Source organism: Melospiza georgiana, chromosome 1 (assembly GCF_028018845.1).
Source record: "Melospiza georgiana isolate bMelGeo1 chromosome 1, bMelGeo1.pri, whole genome shotgun sequence".
Lineage (NCBI taxonomy): Eukaryota > Metazoa > Chordata > Aves > Passeriformes > Passerellidae > Melospiza > Melospiza georgiana.
Window position 1 is genome coordinate 66,808,342 of NC_080430.1, and position 26,298 is coordinate 66,834,639.

The 26,298-nt window shown below is 43.7% G+C and overlaps 1 protein-coding gene across 1 annotated transcript in view; it reads left to right on the forward strand.

Moving 5' to 3' along the window:
- Positions 1 to 3,263: 3,263 nt before the first annotated feature.
- The window catches only part of GFOD1 (Gfo/Idh/MocA-like oxidoreductase domain containing 1), a 71,407-nt gene continuing 48,372 nt past the window's right edge, over positions 3,264 to 26,298 (forward strand). The window contains exon 1 of the mRNA XM_058030351.1: positions 3,264 to 3,655. Coding sequence (XP_057886334.1) covers positions 3,403 to 3,655 — 253 coding nt within the window. The 5' untranslated portion in view covers positions 3,264 to 3,402. The remainder of the gene's footprint in view (positions 3,656 to 26,298) is intronic.

Consider the following 26,298-nt stretch of genomic DNA (forward strand, 5'->3'; position numbering starts at 1 on the left):
ACTGCCTTCCCTCTCTGGGTGCTCATGAGGACAGGCAAACGTGGCAATAGGTGGCCCTATTTCACACAATTAATTGAGAAGGATTTGGCGCTGCTCAATACAATCAGTCTGCAGTATGGCCCCAAATGTCCCCCCAAAAAATGAGGGGAAACACGGGGCTCCTGCAGGTGTGATAATTCAGGTTCTCACAGGCTGACTTGGCTGCTGGAGTGCTGAGGGCTAGGTGCCATCTGCATCTACCCAGTTTAACACTTCAAAGTTATGTTCACTTAAATGGAGAAAAGAAATTAAAAATTAAATGAAGGAAAAATTCTTTCTAGGGAAATAGTATGTGGCTGAGGATCCGTAGTGGTGCAGAGTCCCCAGGCAGGTGCAAAGGAGAGCTGCTTTATTGCAAAAACCAGGCCTTTTTAAGCAGTCAGGCCTTTATCAGTTACATAGCTTTAAAGCATAACAAACCTAATTCAACCAACCACGATATGATGTGAATACACAATGGTTATACAACTTGTTTTTCTACCCCTAATTCAGCTGAGTCTCCTTCCCATAGTGCATTTTCACTTAGCCAAAGTAACTGGCCTGAGCCATGATTTTCCTTTTGTAAAGCTTTACTTATTGCTAACAACAGTGAACATAGCAGAACGTAATAATTTCATTGCCTAATGTAATAATTTCATTGCCTAGTCCTCAGTTCCCAGTTTGAATGCATTACTGAATATTTCCCAAAACAAGGACCTTACAGAGAACTTCATAAAGTGCCTGGTGTCTGCTAAAGTAAAAGCTATATATTGACTAAATAGGCACATAGCATCTACTTCTCTTCAACCATCACATATTTAGCCTGTTCCTGTAACCTAGCTACTTTTCCAGGTTTTTTTATTATGCACAGACAAGTAATTAAGACAGATATTCCAAATTCTCATTCTGGGAACAACTCTTATCAGCAGGTTTGAATGTTGGATGGAGAGCCCAAAAGCAGTCTTTGTATTTTAAAGAAAGGTAATATCAGTGTGGTTCTCTGACGAATAGATCTGGACTGTATTTCAATTGTCAGAAGCCAAAGAGTATCCACCTCCTTCACTTCAGTGCTAATAGGGCATGGAAAGCAAAACATGTTTAACTTGCATCAAGCCTTTCAGTGTCTCTGCTTTTTGTAATAAAGAAGTCCTGTGAGATGGTGGCTGGAAAAAAAAAACCCATCCCACCTCTTTACAGAGTATGAGAGAAGAGCCTAGTTTTTTTGAACATGTGTGGATTATATTTCCAACATTGTCCCTGGCACACTTCCAGAAGTCTCATATAGGAAAGATTCTTAATTTTTTTCGTCTTTCTTACTTTCCTTTTCCCTTTACTTTCTTCTCATTCCTTCCTCCATTTCCTTCCTTCCCCTTCTCTTCTTTTCACCTAGGAACTGGTAAAGAAAACAATTTGTAGAAAAACGTCTTTACTCTTATCCTCTAATTGGAAGCAGGATGTTTTGTCATTTTTCTGTTAAAGAGTCGGGTAGGCAGTGAGGTAACTGTGTGGCACTCACGAGAGCTGCTGTGCTCTCACCTGGCTGATCTGTGTGCAGAGCAGGGCAGAGATTCACCTCCGGGGGAACGAGGTCTGCAGAGACCTGTGTGAGGCCAATGGCACCACAGTCCTCTCCTGCTCCCAGGCCCACCTGCAGCCTCCAGGTTGGCAGCAGGGTGGCTCTGGAGGCCCAGCATTCAGCCCAGACAGGGATGAGCAGGAGCTGGCACCGGGTACCATGCCAGTGGTGCTGGAAGGTTTCCTCTTTTGGAAAAAGAGTTTTTACAAGGGTGTGTTGTCATAGGACAAGGGGCAATGGTTTTAAATTGAGAGAAGGTAGCTTTAGATTTGACATTAGGAAGAAATTCTGCACTATGAGAGTGGTGAGGCACTGGAACAGGTTGCCCAGAGAAGTTGTGGCTGTCTCCTCTCTGGAGGTGTTCAAGGCCAGGTTGGATGGGGCCTTGAGCAACCTGAGGTAGTGGAAGGTGTCCTTGCTCATGGCAGGGGGGCTGGAATGAGATGCCCTTTAAGGTCGTTTCCAACTGAAGCCATTCTATAATTTTATGATTCTATGATTTGATGTGTTGCAAGCTTTGTACCTGCTTATGAAATCCCTGACACGCCTTCAGCAAACCTGGCATTCCTGAGACAGACCTAGAGCACAGCACCAAGTATTGCGTCTGCAAAGGAGGCATGATTCCTGCCCACAAGAAATTTAATTTTATGTGTCTGTTTACTGCCATGCCTGGGCTTCTTGCAGGCCCCAGAGACCCTGGAAAAATGTTGTGGACTGAGCAACAGTAGCTAAAGCTCCCTAAGCCGCCTTAGCAAATCTGTGGGTTTTGAACTATTTAAGTAGACCCATGGAGAAGGGGATTGTCCTATTGACGCTTTGCTAGGAAAAAAAAGGAGAACCGATGTCCCAGTAAAGCTGAAGAGCCTTGTTATTTCTAAGGGAAATGAATGAACAGCAGTCCAGTGTGGGATGGGTTGTGAAGATATTGGCTGGGCATCCCTGGTGAGTGGATGTGGTGGGAAGCACAGGTGGTGGACCTGGAATCCGACCCCGTGCACGGCACTTTTAGGGGTTCAGGGCAGCTCCCCTCGTGCTCTGCGACATCTCCGTTCTGGAGGACCGTCCCAGGAGGAGACGGACCGCAGGGGATGGGCACGACCGGCTCACGCCAGTCTGCCGCTGTTGCTCTGCCAGCTCTCCTGTACCTTCACTGGGGCGTGACTCCGACGACTCCCCATCGCCACGACCCCTCAGAGGCTCTCCCGCGGGGGAAGAGATGGGGGAAGGAGGGAAGTCTTCGGAGATGCCCCGATACCGACCTGCCAGGCGGACGGCAAGCCCCGGTGGCGCGGCGGAGCGCACCTGTGGGCGATGTCTGCACCGCGTCCCCGCGTCCCGGGCCGCTCCGCTCCCGCCGCTGCCAGGGCGCGCCCGCGGCGCCGGTGCCGGCAGCGGGGCGGTGCCGGGGCGGGCGGCCGCCAATGGTGCGGCGGGGGCGGTGCGGGCGGTGCAGGAACACCCGGGAGGTGACAGCGACGCGCCGCCCTCCCGGCGGCGAGCGGGCGCCGGCGACCATGGCAGAGGAGCGGCGCTGAGCCCGCGCCGCCGCCCGGGGAAGGGCGGTCGCCCCAGCGCGCCCCGCGTCCGCCGAAGGGAGCGCAGCGCCGGCGCCGCCGCGGGGCTCTGTGTGATGGTGGGGGCATGGCGGGGCAGCCGGCGGCCGCGGCGCTGCTGAGGCGGGGGGCGGCTGGTCCCGGCCCCGGCGGCAGCAGCAGCAGCAGCGGTATCGAGCGGGGGCTGCCTCCCTCTTCCCGCTGAGAGAAGGAGGGAGCGCCTCGCCTCGCCGTGCCAGCCGCCTCGCCGCCGCCATGCTGCCCGGGGTGGGGGTGTTCGGCACCGGGCTCACGGCGCGGGTGATCGTGCCGCTGCTGAAGGCGGAGGGCTTCGTCGTGAAGGCGCTGTGGGGCCGCACGCCCGAGGAGGCGGAGGAGCTGGCCAAGGAGATGAGCGTCCCCTTCTACACCAGCCGCATCGACGAGGTGCTGCTGCACCAGGACGTCGACCTGGTCTGCGTCAACCTGCCGCCGCCGCTCACCCGGCAGGTCGCCGTCAAGACTCTGGGTGAGTGCGGGCGGCCGGGGGGCGACCCCGCCTCGGGCTCGGGATTCGCGCTCGCCTCGGGGCTGAATGGAATTGAACCTCCCCCCTCAGCGCGGAGTTTTCCCTTCGCTTTACTCTTCATGCCCTGTGTCTCCGGAGAGGGGCTGGCCGAGCCGCGGGTGCAGGCCGGGGACCGGCGGGGCGCGGGGGATGGCGCTGCGGCAGCCCGGTGTGACATCCCGTATCCCGCTCCTCGCCGGCGAGGTCCCTCGGCGCCGGGGACCCGCCCCTCCGCGATGCTCGGGCGAGCCTATGCAGAGCCGGGCCTGACACCCGAGGGTGCGGGAGGAGGGAGCAGGTGTCACCCGTGTTGTGGTAAAAAGGAGAAAGTCGCGGTAAAAGGGAGAAATGACCATCCCGCCCGCCGGTTCCCATCCGCGCCTGGCCCGGGAGCGGGGATCCGGGATCCGAGCATCCTGCCCGCGCTGCTCGGAGAGCGCGGGTGTCCGCGCTGCCCCCGGACCCAGCTGCGAGCCAGAGAGGGAGGCAGGAAGCGGTGACAGCAGAGGAAACGCTTAGCGAAGCTCACGTACAAAGGGAAGGAGGGACTGAAAAAGTAGGCATGCACTGTGGTGAGCTGCTCTGGTTTCAGGCGTGCGAAAGCGGGCCGCATCTCGCTTTCTCCTGTGTGAGCGCAAGTCTGGGCTTTACTCTGCCAGCTTCGGGATCTCTGGTCCTCGGACACTGGATTTCCCAGGGATTTAAGTCGAAGCACTCTCTGCAGTAAAGGAATTTTAATTTGTCCCCTCAAATATAGGCGACAAAAGGTGAAAATGAGAGGAGAAAGCTGAGGTGGTGTTGCAGAGAGCATGGAGGTTTATGAGCCAGGGTGATTGCTATTCGCTCTCAGCCTCATAAATGTGTGTGGTGTGTCGTAGTGTTAAATTGCTACTAGCATACTCATTAGAATTAGTCACCATTCAAATGCTGCTAATACTGCAGCCAGCTAGTGTTTTCAACATTTGAAATTATGCACTTAAGGAAATTAGGTCAGTACCTAAAGAAAAAATCCTGCCTCAAGTACAGCGTAGGCATTTGTCTGGAATCTTTGCTCAGTGTTACTTTCTGTACTTGGAAATGCTTGTTCTTTGAGTCAGAACATTTACTTTTCTTTTATAATATTCTTGACTTTTTCCTGAAGATGCTACACTTGCACCAGAAGCCTGACTTGCTTGACAGAATATGTGAATGAATTTGTTTTGTAGAAGTACATATGGCACAAAACACATAAACGACAATATAAGGTAACAAAGTTCCACGTTTGACACACAATAATTTGGAGACAATTGTGTCAGTTTTCCTGTGACACACTCTTCCTGCAGATGTTGCTCATGGAAGTGTCCAGGCTTGCCTTGTGCTCTTAGAGGTAGAGTCCCATGAGATTTCAGGCAGACACAAGGCATCTGTTAGAATAACAATATTTCTGAAATAATCAAGAAACACAATTGTTGTGCTTTCTGTCAGAGGGCCAGACACACACCTAGCATAATAAAGGCATAATGTTTTGTCCTTCTCTGAATATTTCCAGATTAAGGAAGAAAAAAAAGTCTGTTCTCAAGCATGAGTTGAATTTATGATTGATTCTATGAGTTGATGTAGCTGAGATGTTAATGGTACCTTGCTGACGCAATCTGCTGGCAACAGACTAGAGCAGGAAAAAAAGGTGTTTTCCCCCTTTTTATTAGAACATCGCCATTCTTGGTTCCCTTTCACCTCTAGTTAAAGGGTTTCCTCCCTTTCCCCAGCAGATGTTATTTGTATATTGTAGAGATAACAAAGTTTGTGTAAAAATGATCATTAAACAGGAACTAAACATGTTACAAGATGATAATGTGCAACATCTGATAATTTTTTAAATAGCGTTTTACTTTAAAGATTGTTACGGAAATATATCTTGGACTACAAGTAACTCCTCTCACAGTTATCTCAGAGGTAAATTTTCTTAATTTTTTTTTTTTTTAATACAGACATTGGGTCTATAACAATGAAAGTTCTTGCATGGTCTTATAGGTGCCAACAGGGAGCCAGAGCAGCAGTTCCCAAACTGCTGAGAGGAACATCTCTCTGCTGGCAGCTCTGTCTCCTGGTCCTGCTTGCCCTTCATGGCTTGGGAGCTGCTGTGCCCTGGAGTGATTATTTTGCTTTAATCAATAGATTTTCTGGTTTGTGGGAGAGAGTGAAATTAAGTGGGAGGTTCAGAAGTCTCTGGTAAACAGGGGTAATGTTGTATAGGCTGAGGAAAGCAAACAATAGAAAAACATTCCTTACTCTTGAAATTACACACAAAAAATATTATGTAGCAGCTAGTGATAGGACGTAGATGGGGATACCAGAGCTTTGCAGATGGAGATATCAGGAGGCCTGAACATGATGTCCTGCATTGCAGTAGAAGAGGTTGAGAAGTCATGAGTTGCTTTTTAATAACATGTTTAATAACATGTTTAATTTAATAACTGGCTTCTCTATTACAGAATGAATGTCTGGCCTGGGAAGAGACAGGGACCAACTTTTCTTTGCTACCCATGTTTTATTTTAAATGGTCTTATTTCCCAAAGCTGTGTTCTCATTTGGTGAAGTTTCATTATTGAAAAGTGAAAGCCCAAGGAAGCAGTTGGTGGTGTTTCCATCACCCACCTAGAGCTGAGTTTACCCTGTGAATTTGCAGCACATTAAGTCCTGTCTGGCCTATTCCTGATGCAGACTCCAGAGGTGAAGGTGGGGTGAAACAGGTGTCCCCACAGCTGTGTTTAACTCTGGCCACTCGGCAGGAAGGACTCAGTAGTTTTGTTTTCACTGATGCACCTGACATGGAGATGTGGTGCTGCTTGAAATGTGTTTTTGGCACAGTGGCCCATCAACTTCTGTTCAAACAGAAAAGTATGAATACATGCCCCAGCTGAGGAAGTCCCCAAAAGGTGGCTTCCTGGCAGCTGTTGAGGGGAGAAAATGGGAGAAATAAAGCTTCAAACTTGCCCTGTTAGCTTTTCCTCTAAACCTCTGCTGCCCATCTCTATTAGAAACAGGCTCCTGAGCTGCATCTGACTCTATGGTAGTTTTTTTTAGGAGTAGGATCAATGGTTGGGCAAGTCTTTGGAACCAGCTGAGAAATCAAGAGAGAATTGGAAACCAGGCTGGTTTGAACAGTGACCAAAAGCTGTGGTGTTTTATGTGAAATACGCTGATGACCTCTGTCACTTCTGGATAAAAGGAATCAAATTCCTTGTTTGCTTTTACAAAATGGGCCTGATTGACCTTTTCCCTTTCTTGCCCCTGGTCTGTCCTGTTCACTTAGGAGCTCTTTTTATTATTGCTTTATATTTGCTTCCTGGAGCATAATACAAAACTGATGTCCTTACTGACTTGCTGCTTGGTGGTGAAGAAAGATCAGTGGGTGAATATCAAGGTAAGCATTGAGAATAATGCTGCTGTTGAATAGGGGTGGTTTCTCTTCTCACTGAACTGGAACATTCAGTGTGTTTGCTAGAAGTTGTCCTCTTTTCCCCTCCCTTCAGTAGAACAGTCATATCCCAAGCCTGATCAGGCAGGGAAGCTGTGTTTGCATAGAGGAATGAAATGTGTCACCTATTGAATGCCTATTTGTGCCCAGCATCAGAAGAGCTGCTAGTACAGACAGTATGATATCAGCCTCCACCTAGTTCAAAACTGTCAGCACATGACTTTTCCCAGTGTAATTCCTCCTCAATCAATTAGATATGACATTCTTCAGATCCTGACTGAAATGCTTGCTTTGTGAGACTGAGTAGCTGCCACATCAGGTGATTTACTGTGTGTGGTTCTGAGAAGACCTTGGTGGCATTTCATCTTGAAGGCACAGATGTTTCTATGTGCCTGGTCCTGTTGGTGTTTGCCTCAAGTCAGCTTGGATAAAGAGAACTTACTCCTGAGCTCCACATGCAGTGTTTCTGGGGAGCAAATGTTTTGCTTTTGAGAAGACTCAAGTACCAGATGTTTAGCATATCTCTGGAGATGTTATCCTTGATTCTATTTACAGTTGTTTTGCTTACTCTTTCATCCCAAGTTAAGGACAGGAACACTGAGCCATGTGTTGAGTATTTACTGCATGTGTTTGCAGCCATGTCTATGTAGTATTAGTTTTTAAAATGTTTATGTTGTAGTAGTTCATGGTAGGAGTCCATTCTGCCTGGGGACTACACAGAGTATGATTTTCCCAGTCCTCCAGAAGCTGCTCCTCTTAAGGAGCACTTAAAGTTTTTTGCTGATTGGTAGCTCTTCTATACTTGATCGTGGTCATGAGGGAACATCTTTATTTAGAGAGGAACATAAATAGTACTGCTCAGATCCTTACCTTCCCACCCCTTCACAGGAAGCACTGGCACCACACACGCGTGCAGTATAGGCCTGCTGTCCAAAATGTGTGTGTGAGAACTCCTTGTTAAAGCACTGACAATGTTATTGCTGCGTCTATCTCTGAGGTATCAAGCTGCAATGAAGTAATTTACAGATCTGATGCAACCTCTAATGAATTTCTACACTCCTCTGCACCCATGCAAATCAGGCAGAAGTTAGGGTTGTAGCAGTGGATAAACTCAGTCCAGAGTTTATAAAGCATTAGGATTCCTGGGGAAGAGATGCCCTATTAAGGGAAAACATTATCATGACTATTTATTATTAATAGCAATGTAATTTCTGTCCTGTAATATTGAGTTTAAATTTGACCTAACAGCAGTGACTTTCAGCAGAGCAGCTCCTTTCAGCTCCTGTGCTTGGAAGGCAGATGACTTTGCGGCATATTAAATGTGAATTATGGTCATCTTAGTGCAAAAGAAGTCAGATGAAGTGCTGTCTATCTTTAATCAGCAGAGCTGGCAAAGGCTGTGATGCCTTTTTCTTACATTTATTGTAAAGGCAGTCCAAAGAGCCTGCTGGCAGTCGGCTGGATGTCATCTTTCTACTCAAGTGAGGAAGGTATCCCACAGAAAATGGCATCTAACTCTTCCATTGACCTTTTCCTCTCAGTACAGCAGACCTTTAATGCCAGGGTTATTCCTGTAAAATTCTGTCAGCGATATTCGGCCTCTGAGACAGCTGAGGTAAAAAGACCAGTGTTCAGGTTTTAAAACAAAACTAATAAAAATAATAATACAAAACCAGAAACCCCCCCACCTCTTGTTTCCTTCATGACCTTAAAATCAAAGGTGTGTTTTCATTTTTTTTCCCAGTTGCTCTCTTCTGTGTGAAAGTAGCCACTGGTTCTATTATTACCCTGGTAGGTGGGTTGGGAGCCCAGAATGGACCAGACTTGGAATACTTGGAGCACTGAGCTCCTGCTGTGATGACACATTCAAATCTGCCTAGCCTAAAAACCAGCCAGTTGTGATGGAAGAGGTTGTTTAAAACAGTGCTAGATGTGAAGATCTTACTGTGATCCTGTGTCCAGTCAGGCCAGTGTGTGTTGCTGCATTTTTTCCCTGTTTAAACAGAGTGCTTGGCCTTGGGGGTCCCAGGATGGTGTCTCTAGACCAGTGTGGGCAACTGAAGTGGGTTGGGGTGAATCTCTCAGGTTGCCTGCAGGTGTAGCCTTGGCCCATTCAGCTGGAGGAGGGCAGATGTGGAAAGCAGCATCTCTTGAGTTTGGTGGGTTACTGTCTGCTGTCAGATTTCACTGTGCACCGTAGGTGACTTGGTTGAAACAAATGGCAGCCAAGCCCTCAGCAGCCTCACTTCTCCCTGTGATTTAAATGGCAAAATGTGCCAGAGCACAGACACTCTTCTTCATCTGCTTGACTGCTGGGGGCTTGGACCTTTGGCATGGTGAATGAAGAAAATGAGAGCAATGCTGACCTCTGCCAGCGTTTGATTTGATCTGTCACGCTTTGTTCAGCAGAGCCCATAGTCAGGGGTGATACTTGGAAGAAAAATCTTCCTTTTAATGCATGTGTCAGGGCTGTTGCTGTCTGTTTTTCTTTTTTTGGTAAATCTTTATGTAGGCAAGTCCTTATGACCTTTATCATTTCAGTGTGCTTTGAACACTATTGTTGTGCTATTCTGCTCTTACGTTGTGTTAGACTGGTACACATCAGGGCTGTGTCCAGCACAGGTCCTCCCAGGGCACCCTTGCCAGTGCTAACAGTGACAAACCAGCATTAGCAGCACAATAATATCTTGATTTGGTGTTACAGACAGGTAAGAGGTAAGTATCTCTCTGGGGTGTGGCTTCTAGCATGGCTGAGGAAGACCTGACTAGTGTGAGTTAAGTAAAAAAGGGCTGGAAGTAGTAAAATATCTCCCATGAATGAAGCAGGTGTTGGTGCTGAAGGTGTAGAGTGCATGTCTGGCCTTGTGGCTGTGCTAGTGAGGATCTCTTTCTGTTTTTCACTTGATGGCACAGTTTGTACAGTGAATATCACATAGACAGTATCTTGTGCAGCTGTTTTTTAAATTTTTGTTAAGCGGCACATCTGTGCTGTTGCACAAACAGAAAATGTGCCACATAGCTTGATTCTGTGAGAAGATGTGAGAGGTATTGATAAAAGGTGTATTTATACTGTTAGAGCTGCCCAGGCTAAGTATTGTAATTATTTAAGGTGTAGAGTAAATTATTGCTTACATGGGAAACATCAGAAGACAGATTTTATTTGATTTTATTATTATTGTTGTTGTTGTTATTCTTTCTTGCATTGCTTTGTGCCTTCATTCTTGACAGACAGTGGCCACTGTGATGGCCTGCTGTGGTACTGAGCTGTCTCATCCCTCTGTCACTTTGTCTTGTTGCTTGGTTTTAGGGACTTGAGTTGCTGGGTGTTCAGTGGTGCAGGTAGATAAAAGGAAGGACTTGCAAGCTGCTTCTGTTGTTCCAGATTTTGAAAGAATATTAAATAATAAATAAAGGAAGAATATGTAGGTAAATGAGGAGCAGGGAAAATATGTTGTACAAATAAAATTACTGGATTTTCAAGCTTCCCATAGTTGCCTCTTTTCTCTCTTTCATCTGTTTGTTTTGTTTTTCTTTTCTTAAAGCCCTCTAATGCTTGAGGTGACTGAGGTTTGCTGTATGCTCCAGACATGGATAGTTTAGCACAACCCCTGATGGAGGCAGAGTAAAAGCTCTGCAAGATACTAAACATGTTGCTCTATCTGCTTTTGTTTGAAAACTAGGTAGATTGTGTTAGAGCATATCACAGCTTACTGTCCTTTTCTTCATATGTGCAGTAGATTTTGCCCATTGTGCTGTAGTGATGGCAGAGCCCCAAGAGTGAAAATGAAATTATATTTCCAGGATGGCCAAGATGCATGTTTTTCACAGGCCACTGCAGTGCTACAACCCCCTCCACTGTTAATATCTATTTGCCACAGCACTGTTTCTAGTGGCTGTGAATTGTTCTTGTTGCTTCAAACCACTGAAGCAGAAGTGCTTACCCTACTGCTTTTTGTTTATTTTCCATGTAACAAACTCTGAGCTCCTAAGAGTGAGCTCAGTGACTTCATTTGCAAGGTCAGCATGCATGCAGGTAACAAAACCACACTCCTTAAAAAAAAAGTCTTTCAGGTCTTAAGTCTTGATTTAAACAAATTTATTTAAGCAGCTATATAATTAAAGAGGGACAATCCCTTGTGTAGGTTTCCTAAACTGATTTAAGGCCTGGTCTGCACCTGGATTTTTGTACCAGTGTAATTTTGACTGCAAGGGCTATGATTTCTTTAATGCAGTAATTGCTGGGTGGTCATTAGAAGTCCAGCTGGTATGACTTGGCATGAGCACTGTTCTGCCAGCACAGTGGCACTTGTCTGTGGTACAGGTTATTCTTGCTCCCGTGCAGTGGTCAGTTGCACACATCTTTTGAGTGTTCAACTGTGTCTGTGTTACAGATATGGTCCAGCTCTAGGTGTGTGGGTATGGCTGTGCTCAGCACAGAGATGGGTCATGGACACAGTGAGGAATTCAGTTCAGCTTTTGGGTCACTGTGAGTTTGGAGGCCTTTGAACAAAAGTCTCCAAAAGGTCTCCAAACTTCTGTGCTTGTTCAGGAGCTGGCTATGCTGAAAATGTGGTGAAGAGCAGAGGAGAATGAACCTTGCTGCTCTGCACAGCTGGCCATGACCACCTGTGTCAGACAAGGCTCATCCACCTGGCAAGTGTAATTGTCCTTGGGTGCTGTGGGTGCCTGGGATAGCTGCACTTCCAGAGGTGGAACTGGCATCCAAGATATCATAAACACCAGATCTAAACACCAGAACACCCAGGTTTGACTCACAGAGTAGCAGGAGCTATAAGGAATTGTGGAGGCTGGGAGTTTATCCCCTTTCTCCTTCAGAAATAGACCATAGCATGCTTTGTTTTAGCATAGCCAGGGCTAATGATAAAAGTTTGGTTTTTATCAGGCCTAACTCCTGGATATGAGCATGGTGAAGAGCACAGAAAATGAGAACATGGTGTGAACAACTTGCTTGGTAGTAATGTAAGAGCAAACATAGTGATTTAACACTGGGAGTAAAATTGCTTCTCTCATTTGCTACTGTGCTAGAGTTTATCTCGGGGTGAAAACTGGTGCTTTCAATTCCATCACAGCAGCAGTCACAGCTTTAGTGAAGCAGATGGAAGTGAAAAAAAGGCAGCACCTTTGTTTTGCATTCTGATGTTTCCATGGCTTTTATCAGCAATAAAGACCCTTGTTTTGGCACTTCCTTGCAGTGAATGTTTGGCTGTCTTCAGCTATTCCAACTGGCAATTTTTTGCCAGGAAATGCCCAGAAGGGAGGGCATGGTTGAATTAAATACTGTTTGTAGGGTACTGGGCTTCACATGGCTAATGAGAAGCTTTAATATAGAGAGCTTTTCAAAATCCAAATGGAGTCGAGCAAGGAGAGAGAACTATAAAATAGTAATTACCCTTGCTGTGCTGGAGTGATGTTGCTTAAAAATGTGAAACCAAGGGCTGGGCTCAGTACTCCAAATTCTTTCTCTTGGTGTTTGTACATATAGTTTCACATATGTATAAAACTCCAAAAAACCTGTTAAAGTGAAAAATATGTAAATTAAAAATTCCTGGAAGTCCCTCCCCTTCCTTCACTTCCTCAGTCCATAAAAGACAATGCAACTGTTAGTGTTTCATGTGGGGATAGGAAAGGGGAAAGAAAATAGCTGGGAGAACATCTGAAACAATTGCAGCTAAGCTTGTGTGCTTAATAAGCAAAATAAATTCCAGAAATGTGCCTGAAAGTTGTATGTAAAAGCTTTGATTCTGATCGTGCTTGCTCCACTCTAAATGTAATTAAAGCTCTACTGGATCAAAGGAAATAGTTGAAATTTATGATGACATTATTGAGAGCACATTGTGGCCCAAAAGAAAAACCAAGTGTGCCTCAGGGAGAGCGGCCTGGCCTTGCAGATCTGTGTCCTCTCAGCAAAGACATCTCTGTCAGTTTAGGAAATGATTGGTGGGAGTCTTGGGACACAGTTATGCAAACTTTTGATTACAAGTAGTCTTCTTGAAGATAAAAATCACAGATTCCTTCTAGAGAATATTTGTCAGGCGCAGTAATTTCTGTAGGCAGGAATTTGCTTGCAAACTGCTTTTGTACCAGTTTATCAAACAATCTCAAGATATAGCTACGTCTCTGCAGTTCTATAGCTCTATATAGTTGTGTTTCTGTAGCATATTATGGCAGCATGTCTGCAGAAATGAAAAATAAGATGGAAAATATTTGGAGCAGAGGTGCATAAATACCTTAGCCATAGCCTACAAAAATCTATCACTAGATTAGTGTGACAGAGCTTGCAAAACTCTTTTGTGACTTACTGCTTGCCTTGAAGGAACTTGACAGTTTAGTCCTGAGAAGGATGCTTTGTGGTTAAACAGTATGAGATGCTTTGATAAAGACTTTCTTCTCAGGCAGAGTGCTAAGCAACACTCCTTGAGAGTAGTTTGTGGATACAGTGTTATCCGAATGCATGAGAGGGTGTCCTGAATTTTAAATTCATGTTACTGAAGAATTATGTTTAAAAATCTGTGTGATGAGATGCTTGTTTTGTAGGGGTGACATCTTTGCTAAACTAGCCAAAGTATGTGTGGACATGGCCTGTGACTATTGGTGTAGCTTGGGAGAACCTGAAATGGACATGAAATGTAATTCTGAATATATTTTTTACTCTGCCACGTAGCCGTTAGGAAAAAATACTTTGATGCACTGTATGCCTGAAATGAGGAAATTGTGTTCACAAGCCATCTTGCTTCTGTCTCATGAATGCTGTTCTGTTTGCTTGTGAGATTTAATGCTGTCTAGCAGACTTATTTATGCCTTTGATTATAGTGCTGTCTCTCAGCTTGTCATACAAATTTAATTGTGATGGTACTGTGGTTGTTGTTGTTTGAAATTACAGATTTGTTCACGTAGGCAAAGGCGATCCTTCACAAGGCCTGATGATGTGCACAGATGTTTTGGCAGCTGCTGGGACCACACCTGCTTCCATCTGTGTGCAGAGAGACCTGACCCTTTACATGTCAGGTGGGAATTAAATTGTTCCACTATACCCTTGTGGTGTGTTTGATGAGACCCCTGTTTGCTCTGAGCAAGAGCGGTCTGATGAGAATTAAGCCTCAGAGTTGCTGTCCTGACCTTCCATTCTCTGTAACACAGGTTTTGTGTTTGAATTAGATCACACTTACCTGCCTTCCTGAAGGTGGTTTCATCCTCCAGGATGCCCAAAACTACAGACCAGGGATGAGGGGGCATAGGGAAATGAAGAGACTGGCTGAAGGTTGTGTGGAAGCAGGTGAGGCCTTTGAGGTCCTCTCTCCTCTTTCCCTGTGGGACCTGCTGCAGCTGAATGCTGTTGGGAGGATGATCCTCGCAGGAAGCACGTCTGAGCTCCTGGAGGAGGAGCAGTCCCTGTCACTCTGGGTGGGGCTGTTCCCTGGATGCTTGTGCAGGGACTTTTGAATCGGGGTGGGAAGAGAGGACTGGGGAGGGTGCAGAGTAACCTGGTTCCCAGTGCAGATTAACCTCTACTGCTATTCTTGTTGCTGTCCCTTTTTGCAGGGCGGCTTGTCAAGGAATTGCAAGGACTGTTTGAGGCCCTGACTATTTTGTGGGTTATTAATGTCAGCAATCAGCTTTCTAGTGTTGGAGCTTTATCTACCAGGTGATACAAAAAAGCCCAAATCTTAATAAGACAGCTTACTATGAGCAGTGATGGCTCAGCAGCTGGGAGACTTGTGTATTTATTTTTAATGAAATATGGAATCTCTCTTTAGTATTTGTTATGGCTCTCTGCACACTGGGAAACCCCTTTCTTTACCAAATGGGCAGGGCCTTTTTGAGCTGACTGGAACAACTGCTGTTTTGGAAGATAGAAGCATACACATCTGTAATGTAGGTTGCAAATAGGTCGCAACCTCAAGCATCAGCTCAAGCTGATATGAGTAAGTTCAGATTTGCAGCTGCTGTTAGGAGTGCTTGAATGAAATATCAAAACATATCTGTAATTTCATGTAATTTCATGTCTGGGCATTTTTTCAGCCTGTAGAGTGCATAATTTTATACTACATAAATAATCTCCTCATCACAACCTCTACACAAAAAAAAAAACCAAAAAAACCCCCAAACCTGTGTTATCACTGAAATTAAAAAAACTAAACTTAAAATCTCTGCAACAAAAATTCAAAAAGTTTCACCTTAAAAATACCTAAAATAAAAAATAACTGAAACGACAATAACACCACAAAAATTCAAATCCAAACCAGTATCAATAACCTACAAGAGTTACAACAACTTTTAAAAAAAATCAACTGAGTCAAACCAATGTTAAAAATCACCAATAATAAACTAAATCCACTCTTCAACTTACTAAAAAATTACATCATCACTTCACCAAAAACTTTAACCCCTAAAATCATACTACCCTCAACAAAATCACAAAAATTCTTCAAAAAAGACAAACTCATCACTGTATTCCTAAAATCCCTTTCTTTTTTACAATTCTAAGAAAAAAAATGCAACTTTGTAATCTCATTTTCCAGTAAAACACCTCAAAACAAAATCCTTTGTTAATAATTAAATAAATTTTTCCTCCCTACAAGTTTCCAAAAACCATTTTCACAATTTTAAAAATAATTGCATACATTGTAATTAAAGCTAAAGCCAAATTATTCTTGACTTTAACAAGTCAAGAATTTTCAGTTTTCTATTTGCCATTAAAAAATAATTACTTTAATTGAACAATGCAAAATTCTAATAATTTACAATATGCATTTTTAAATTTCCCAAGTGTTCTATACACTATCCAACTCACAAACAACTGCAAACAAAATTAAATCTAAAAAAACCCCCTAAATTAAGTAAAAAACCTTTAAATACTGTAATCCTCTTCACTAATAACTCTAACAAAAACCACAAGTCCGTTATAACTTAATTTAATCAAAAAACTAATGTTTAAAAATCTAATATTCAAACAGTAAAAAAGTCCCCTCAAATTATTAAATTTGCTACAGTAGTTCAAACTTTTCAGCCTTTCCCTCAACCTTTAAATTTAATCACACATTCTATTTATGTTACTAATGTAGTCAAAAAAATAAAAAGTTCAATTTTAAAACTTGTTAACAATAAAATTTTACATCACTAACTTTCATATCTTTTTACAACTTTACAATATAAAACTAATCCATATTTTGTTTCTCACATTAAAACTCACTCTTCACTTCCTAAATTTTTAATAGAAAAAAATACGAAAACAAACAAACTAACAATAATTATTTCTAACACTTTACCAAATATTTTCAAACAAACAAAATTGTCATACTTTTTTCACCAAAATACACAAACACTCATACAAATGTTTCAAATCTCTAAAAGTCAAACTAAACCTATCAATACCTATCCTAACTATCAACTTATACAACCTATTTCTACAAAAGCAATCAACCCCCAAAACTTACAAAACCTACAGATGTAACAAACATACATCACTAAATACCCTTCCTTTAATAAATTTAAAAATATTCATGTTTCCATAAACACATTCTCTAATACAATTTTTACTTCCCTTCACACAAATAAAACCAACAATCATGCCTATCATCATTTCCTACAAACTTTTACTTCATTAAGTATACCCCAAAAAGTAAAAGCTAACAACAATCCCACATACATATCTCAAAAATTAACCACATTTTTAAATAAATAAAATATTCAGCACATCTTTAGTATTCCCCACTCTCCCACAAACCAAACAATCATTAAAAAAACACATCAAACCCTAAAACACATTTTAAATCCACAAAAAAAAAGGCTTGTGTATGGCCTTTTGCATTGTGCAGAATAATTTGATAGTGCTGGGTGAAAGTGAGTAGGGTGCTGGTAGTTACTGGAGCTGCATGTGCTGTTCCCTGTGCTTACAGGGAATTTGCACTAGATGGAATTGTGCTGTACAGAATCATTATGTCCTTCTAGTAGATATGAGTGTTAGTGCTTTTCAACAAGGTGGTAAATAAATAAATAGGCATTAGAAAACATTTTCTTTCCTTGGTGCCTGACAGAAAACTGTGGGATGATGCTCTAACTGCTAAATCGGGTTTTGGCAAATAATTTAAGGCTTTCTTGAAGAGTCTGAAATGTAATGCAACAAGTGAGTTATTAATTGGCCTTGTGTTCTCTTTGGGTTAATGACAAAGCACTGGGTTTTGAGGCTTTTGCTTACTTTGAGGAGGAATTACTTTTACATTTCTTTATTGAAAAGGATGCATCAAAGAATTAACAGCAGAGAAGTACAGAAAACTGGTTTTTTACTCCTAGAGAAAGCTAGTTTTACTTGCACTGCAGCTCTGGACCAGGATGATGGACACATCTGGGTTTTTATAATTGTCTTTCTGGTCTTAGTAAGTTAGCCTGCATCCCATGTGCCTTATGTGGTGCTTGCAGCTAGGAAGCCTGTAGGAAACAAGCAGATCATATGGACTATACTCTCATGATTGTAATGAGATATGTTCTTTGTCCCCGTATGAAAAACCTCAGATAGAACAAACTTCAGATGGGACTGTGCTGTAGCAATGGGCTTGTGAAATTGCTGCAACTGTTGCTGCCGGGAAAAATGAGAGTGTCACATTCTTCCAGTCCTGCCAGCAAATCAAATATATTAATTTGTAAATTAGTATTGTTCATGGAATACATATCTGTAGTAATAAGGTCACCTTGGTGGTCTGTATTTTTCTCAGTATCTGTTCTTTTATTCCCAGGCTGGTCTGGCACCATAAAGCCTGTCAGGGCCCAAAACTAGTTTTAGGGAAATTAGTGTGGGTAATTTTGCTGCTTCAATTTTCTGGTAGCAAACAGTGGGGGTAGTTTCTTCATGAGGAAAAAAATTTTAAAATCTGGCCAGAGAGGAAGAGAAGTCAGAAAATTAGTCTTGGGCTGGGACAAACTGTCTAACTCTGGTAGGAGAATTGTGTAGCATGAGCCTCTGTTCTGTTTTAATGCAGCTGTACTGTCCCAGTCTCTAAACCTGTCATTTACAAGACTATGAGAGATTAATTGATGTGGACAGTAGTTAGGATATTAATTAAAATGCTGTGGAAGATGTGAGGAACATCTGGCCTTATGTGCTTTAAATAGAGAAACTGGCAAATATATAATCCAAAATGCCTGTAATTTTCAGTCTTTGATCTTGTTTCTTCTTCTTTTGGATGCTCAAGTAGCTGTAAATTGCTTCACAGGGCACAAGACAGTGAAAATTCAAGTATTTATGGTCAAATGTTCATTTTGGTAGAATTAAAGTAATTTCAACTGGCCTGTTGCTTTTCAGACATGGTAACCAGAAAGAAAAGCCTGTGTGGAGCAATCTGAGATTTACCTCTACATTTCCTAGGGGAATTTATTTTTTTTTTTTTCATGTTGATATCCCCCTGTGCTCATGTAACTCCAACTTGTCCCCACAAAATATGGATGCATTCTTTATTCCTCCTTGGGATTAGAGGTGGAGCAGGTGAAGAACACTGAGCAGCTGGGGATGGGACTCCTGTGTGTCTCTGGTTCTCAGTTTTGCAAATCCTATAGCCTTTGACACATCTGTGACATTCCTTTTTTCCTGTTCTTGTTACATCTCCCATGAGAAGTTTTACAATGATGGGAAAACTCTCACCTCTTTTGGTAGCTGCAGGTGTTGGAGCTTTGTCTGAAGCCCACCAACAGCAGTGAGTGATCACAGGCAGAACAAGCTTGCAGAGCTCTTATTCCAGACTGCCTCGCTACAGCAGTGGGTGTTTTGGGTTAAAGTGGGAGAAGGGGGTTATTCACCTGGGTTGGACCCCTGGGCAGCTTGTCCCTCTCTCTGTTTGTGTAAAGCAGTGAAATAGATGCTGCTGTCCTCTAGGCAGTGGGTTTGTTAGGCATCAGTGCAGAGGTGTCTGTCACTTGGTGGGAGGCTAACTGTGAAAACTCAAACAGGACTGCATTCAAGGTCAAATGCTAAAAGATTCATAGCCCTGAAGATCTCACTGTCTCTGAAATCTTTGGCCATTCACAATCTTCCAGACTTGGCCCCTGAGAGCTTGATCAGGAGTGCATCAGGCGTGACCCTAATGGAACTTCCACATGCCTGAAGCCCAAAGACTTGAAAGCCTTCTGATCTGCTATTGGCAAAAAGTCATCTGTTTGAAGTCACTTTCTGTTTAGCAGTTGTTGTTTTGTCCAAAATTCCTAAGAAACTGGTCTTCTCCTGAAAGCAGCATTACAAGAGATGCAAAGCCAAACCCCGTCGCTTGCATTGTTTCACCATTTCCGTGAGATTGAAAGAAGTAGCCAGACCAAGTTGTTTTTCTTTACAAATACTTTTTGTGTTCCTACTGCAAAGCTTGTTTTATGGCTGATGCTTTTTTGACAGATTTTATCTCAGAGAGTAAAAAGCTGTAAATACTGGGAGTGGGATAAAGAGAATGGAATTTGTGATGGAAACGTGCAGTGGCCCATAACTGGGCCATGCTGCCACTGCTGTCTGCACAGCAGCAAATTTTAGTCAGATCAGAGAATATTGTATTTCTTTCTGCGTGGCTGACTTTCTTACATTTGGTGGCCTGTGTTTGGCTTGTTACCTTTGTTTGGAAACAGTGCCAAAAAAAGGAGACTTTTGAGGAGGGGAGAGTAGCATGGGCTGCTGAGGGTAAAGTCCTGTATTAGGAGTAGAAATCCCTAAGTCTTCCTTCTGCCCCCTTTGCAGGAGACAGGCACTGGCTGCAGGTCCCCTGAATGTCACAGAAACGTGGCAAGCCATGCCCAGCCTTGTGGGAAGTGGTGAAAAGGCTTAGCAGTGTTCTTTGGCATTTCTTGTCTTTGAAAATGCGCTGCTTGAAAACTTCAGATAACATTTGCCTGGAATAGGAGGATGTGTTTCAGTCAAATGATAAGAGGGGAGGGGCTGCTCTCAGGGCAGAGTGTGAGACACCTCCCTTGTTAGAAACAAATAGATGAAAATACAAAATGGAAAGGCACCCTGTCATGCTGACGAATTTGGCCTGAGGAAGCCAGCTGAATAAAGGCCAGCAGGGGAGGGGATGGGAGAGTGTTGGAGCAGGAGGGACAAGTGTCAGTGCAACAGGCTGTGCTTCTGGGTCTAGGCTCGAAAAAAATGGAAGGGGAAAGAGGGTGTTGCTCTTGTTACTTTGAAATTCCCTTGTCTGCCCCCCCTCTCGCCTGGGAGCTGTTCCCCGTCTCCCTCCCTCCCGCTACAGGCTGTGGGCTGCTTGCCTGCAAAGGGCTGTGCACCAGCTGCCCCTCAGATGTGCCACAGGGGCTCAGGTGGTGGTGGTGGTCCCCTGACAGTGAGATGCAGCTGGGATGAGAGGGCTGGAGCAGGACCTGAAGTGAGGTTTGCGTTACTCTGGGAAAGGGTAAACTGAGAGGGAGGAAGACTTCATTGACTTCAATGAGAACTGTCACACATCTCCAACACCAAAGTGCAGTGAATTAATGAACCTTCCCTGGAAGTGAAAATGCTAGCCATATGCTTTGGTGGTGAAAAAGGTTAAACAAAGTGTGTTACCTTTATTTTCCTTTCTTCAAGTTGTCTTGAACTTTCCAGGGAAAGACTCTGTAAAGGCTCTCTCCCTGTGGAGATGAACTTCAAAGATCAAGACTGCTGAGTGGAGGAATAAAGCAACCTGTCTGGCACTGAAAACTCCCCTCTGAGGTACCAAGAACTATTCTGGTCAGGCAGAAAATGCTTTGGGCACCAAGCGCAGCAGGTTACTGATAACATCACTGTGATAGTGAAGAATGGATAGTTAGCCTTCCTTTAGGAAGATTAGGAAGGCAAAGAGAAGTCAGGCACAGTTGGAAATTCTTGTTTATTAAACAGAGGTGATGAATAGGTATTTCAGCATCAATAAGCCATGAGACATTTGATAAGAGCTTGTTGAGTAACTCCAGAAGTTTTTTGCCAAACACGGTAAGGTCTGTTTGAAGTGACCTGGTATGTATCTGTGTGTGCCACAGCCTCCCACCCTTTCAGGTATATGAGCTGTCCTCCCAAGATGATTGCTGAAATGTGCTGTGGGCAGATGCCTGGTGTCACCTAGCCTGAACTCAACTTTTTAACCCAGAAAATGGGTTAAAAAGTCTGTAAAAATTTCAACTTCGATTTTTTTTTTTTTTTTTTTTTTTTTTTTTTTTTTTTTTTTTTTTTTTTTTTTTTTTTTTGTGAGGAGGGCCTCCAGATCAATGCTTTTCTTCATGTTCTGGAAAGGGAGCAGCACTGGTCCAAGCTCCATCAGAGCTCTGTGTCACAACCCTGCCATCTGCCTCGTTTTGTTGAAGCCACCCAGCTCCTCATAGCGAGGGCCTGTAAAGGTCTGTGTGTTAGCCTGGCCTGTGCTGTGATGCTGCTGATTTGGCAGTGGTTCCCATGCAGTGCATTTCAGGTTGCAGCAAGCATTGCAGTTAGGTGGGCTCAAGCTTACTTGCTGTTGTTTGAATAGAGTTAAATGCCCCAATGATGCTGTTACCCCTGCAGCCTTCTCACTGAGACACTTTCCTAGTGCATGCAGTACTTGAGTATTCTCCAGGCTTGTGGGTGTCTCCAGACTGATCTGTGGTTCAGTCACATCCAGTGTAGAGGGAGAGCAAACAGTGTTGTCCATTCCTCACTAGGTTCACAGCTTGTAATGGCACATTTTTAAACACAGGGCTTGGAAGGGGAAGCTGAAGGAGCTGTTACTGTTACTTGCTTGACTTGGCCCTGTGAACAACTCAGCCTTTTCCTAACATGGATATGTCTACAGTATGCATGACTTTGTATAGTTGAGCTATGTTTTTCTCCTCCTGGCTCCTCTTTGTGCAAGTTTTTCTCATGTGAAATATTTTGGATTAGATGAGGTTTACAAGGAGGAGTTGACATTATATTTCAAGGTTTGCCTCTGCTATTGCACTGGCATACTGACATCATATCCCCTGGGGTCAAACCTCTGGGATAAGAGCCAGTATTTAAAAAGATTTTTTTGCAGGGTGGAGGAATATCTTGTAGTTTCACCCCCTATGAGTTCAACCTCTCCCTCTTATGCTACTTTTTCATTATTTCAGATTCCACCTCTACAACAAGTAAGAAAAGGGTTTGTTAGTCCTTTCTGTGATAATTCATGCCTAACCATCTGCTTAGGAGGCACTGATGATACTGCATGCAGCTTGATCTCCTCCTGACTCGTTTCTGAATTGCTGTACATCCCTGTATGCTGTTAAGCCATCTTTGAAGCTTGCTGTGTCACAGCAGCATACATGAGGGGTAAATCTACTGAAGTCAGCCAAGTGGTACCAGCGTGAAACTGGAGTGACCAGAAAATCATGTCTCCTTTCTTCTGGATTATGTATAGCAGAGAGGGGTGAAAGCTTCAAGTGAGCAGAGAAAATTTTGAAAGCAGCTTTTTGATTTCCCTACCTAAGAGTCTGGCCAAGTATGCTGAAAGTAATTCCGGAGACCACAGGCTGATTTGAAGTGGATCCCTGGAGCTGCATAAACAGACAGTGCATTATTCATGAGGTAACTGAGCCTTTGCCCTGCTCCAGCAGCCTGGGACAAGCAGAAATGTGCTTGCTTCCTTCACCTGGTTGACTGGCCCTCTGGGAAAGTTCTTTGCAGAGTGGAGTGGAGAGCAGGGAAGGCTGCTGATACAATTGGGCTGATTTGCACTGTGACTTAGGAGCAGTTATGGGAAGCCCATATGAATTCACTTCCTACTTGTTAGTGCTGTGTTTGTCAGAGAGCAGTCAATGGGGATCTGAAGTCTGGGGTGCACAAAAACGAGGCAAGAGGGAAAGACTGCCTAGGTACCAGTGTACCTGTGTGCTAGCATGGGCTCAAGCACATCCCGTCTTTGTTCCTCCTGCACTCATTTGCAGAAAGCAAAAATAACAGTAATGTTCATTAGAAGCTGTTGAACGTGGCCTCCTTCAGTGTATTTCGGAATCATAATCTTGTAGAAAGCATGCCTCACCCAGCAGGAATTCAGCAAATCCAATAACAGGCTTATGATGCTGGATCTGGCATGAGAGGTTTTGGCTCAGCTGACCATAAACTGGAGAACAGAAAGGGCTGCCCTTGTTTGTGCCCATAGCTATGATGTTCATGTGGGATGTGTTTGTGGGAGAACTGGGTGTTGTGTGTGGTTTCTCCTTGAAGCATCTTGTCTCAGGGAAGCTAAGTAGACATAGAAACATGGACTTGGAGCAGTTGAAGTGGCCACAGAAAAAGGAATCTGGTCAGTGGCTATTGCCCTTTTCCTTCATGCTATGTTTGTGAGTCTTGCAAGTTCCACATCTGACTACTAAGGTAGTAGCTTCTGTCCTGTCTTATTTTATTCTAGGAACAATGCTAAAATGACATTTTTGTCCTCTCCCATCCTCCACTGTTTACTTTGCCATCTAAGTGCTGGTCTTCAAGAGTTGTAACATTAATGTGCCATGAGCAAAACCTGCTAAAATACTGTGATCTGACAGGGAGCAGATGAATGTTGTCATTTGAATGTGTTCTGCCAAGTTTTACTTTGTGTTATGTGTGTAGAGGTGGATATTTTAGCTGGTACAGATGTACAATAATGTTCTTAGTCCCAGGACTGCACTCTTGTGTTATAGTCACAGGTCATTGGAAGAAACAGGTGTTCAGAGAGAGGGCTGGCATAATCCTGCCATTCCATAGTCATACTGGAAGAACAAGTCTTATGTTTCTGGAATAAGCTGCTGTGGATTCCTTATGAAAACAACCACTTAGGTTTGGGTTTGTCTCTGACAGACCAGCTCTCTTACTGTTCATATATAAACATATATACTGTTCATATATATACATATATACTGTTCATATATGTACATGCTGTATGTTCATAGCTATTTGACACAGGAAAAACTGTTGAGGTCACCTAACTAATCTCCTGGACAGAGAAGAGTTTTCTCTACAGCATATTTTTGTGATTTATCTGATCTTAAATGTTTTCCTTTATGGAAATTCCATCACAGTGATCTCTCCGCTGAAGGAGGTATTTTGTAGTCAGGCTATACTGTCCTTTACCAATTTAATCACATTATTTCCATGTGACTCAGTTTTTAATACCTTAATGAGTTCTCTTCAATCCTTGTTGTTCCATTCTTAGAATTCACATGTACCTGTACTTCTACATTGATGTTGTATTGTCTGTTGGTGTGATTGAGGAAATTACCTCAGTTTACTAATGCCTCACATAATCTACATAACTGCATTCAGATGCCATTAAAATGGGTTGGGGGTTAGACCACTGTGACAGAAAAGGTTGGAACTAAATAATCCCTCAGATCGGTTTCCAGATGAAACCATATCCCAGTGGTGTAGTAAAAAGCAAAAATAATGCTGTGGTCTCAGTCCATCTTCTGGTGTGTGGTCAGATGACCCCTGAGAGCATCTAAACTATTTAAAGCCTGCAGAATCAATGCTGAATGTGTGAGCAGCCGCTGTTGTAGAGCTGTCTGGATCAGAGAAGCATGCACAAGAAAATTGTGTTTTCCCAGACCCTTTGCAATGGCTGTTACCAGGGGGTTGTGTTTTGCCTCGGTACCCCCACGAGTGGTCTGCAGATGTGGCTGGTGTGCTTTCACTGCTCTGCTCTCTGTGAAGGAGGCTGCACAAGGGTGTTGGCTCTGATGTGCCTGTCGATCATGGCTGAGTCAGAGAGGTGGGTACACAGTGACTGTGATTTTTCTTTTTCAGCTCTTCAGTGAGCAGCTCAGGCTATTCATCGCAAGCCTGCCAGCAGCTCTTGCCATTCAAGTGGGTGATGTTCTAGCAGCATCTCAGAGCTGGCAGAAAAGAGTGATGATCAGATGCAGCCAGTTAAAAAAACTAAGCATATGCTTTACAGGAACATTTGTTCTGTATGCCTGAGCTGAAGATGGAATTTCACAGCATCAAGGCAGAGCAGTCTCCCAGGGGAAATAGTGGCCTTTTGGGAAGCTTACTTAAATATTAGATGGACTGAGATGACATGTCAGCTCTGCATTAAGAAGGTCAAGGATTTTGCTGCATCAGGAAACCCAGAGGTGGACACAGCCTGCTGAGCACAGAGGTCTTGTTAGTGCTGTGGGTGTTACAGAAGCATAGCTAGAATGGATGGGATTGCATTAAACTTAAATATGGTAGTATTAGACCCTGGGGATTTGTAGGTTTACTCCCCAGATTGTATCAGCTCATTATAAAACATATGTCAAGTTGTAGCTGAGATGATACCACATGAAGGAAGAGGTTCCCTGAAACAAGTTCCTCCTTGCATGCTGAGTTTTGAGGGACAGTTTCTTCTGTCTCTTTCAGGTGCTATGGGAGATCAGTCTCATAACATCATGAAGTTAGGTTACCCACCCCAACTCAATGCCCTCAGTCATCTTCTCAGAAGAACAGCTGAGAGCTGCATGAGGATGGAAGCTGAAGCCCCCATTCTCTTGGGCATGTGGCCCTTCTGGGTTGGATTCACTGGTATGAATGCTGTGGAAGAAATCGTAGTTGCTCTTCTGTTCAGGAGCACATACAAGTCCCTGGAGATGTCAATCTCATGCTTCCACCAGCTTTAAGTTTGCAGAATGATAAAATGTGATGGTTGTATTGAGAGACCCAGCTGTAATACATGAAGAATGTGTGGCACATTAAACCTGTCTGGTTCATACAGAAACTCATGTATAATTCACAGTTTTTGTAAATATGTCAGTTTAATGCTTCTCTGCACCTGTCAGCAAAGCTCTGTCTCCCATGGGTTAGTCAGACCTGACAGCTTCTGAAACTGGACCCTGAATTGTGTGACAAATGGTGCTGAACTCTGAATATTGCTGAATAACAACTAATTTCAAATTCAGAAAAAAAAATCCTACAGTCAGACCCATTTATTGAAGTTCCTCATTGTCTCCTTAGGGCAATTTTAAGACTTCATCCTTCTTATGATGGAGGACCCCTTTACTCTCTTAGTAGAGCTAGATTGTACCAGCAGTAATCAAGCTTTGATTATTCTTCCCTGGACACATTCCACCAGCATCAAGAAATGTAACATAATGCAGTTGTTGGTCATCTTAGAGTTCTTTCAGATACTTATTTGTAGTTTAATTCATACAATATTTTCTTGTAGACTGTAGCTCCTGAGTA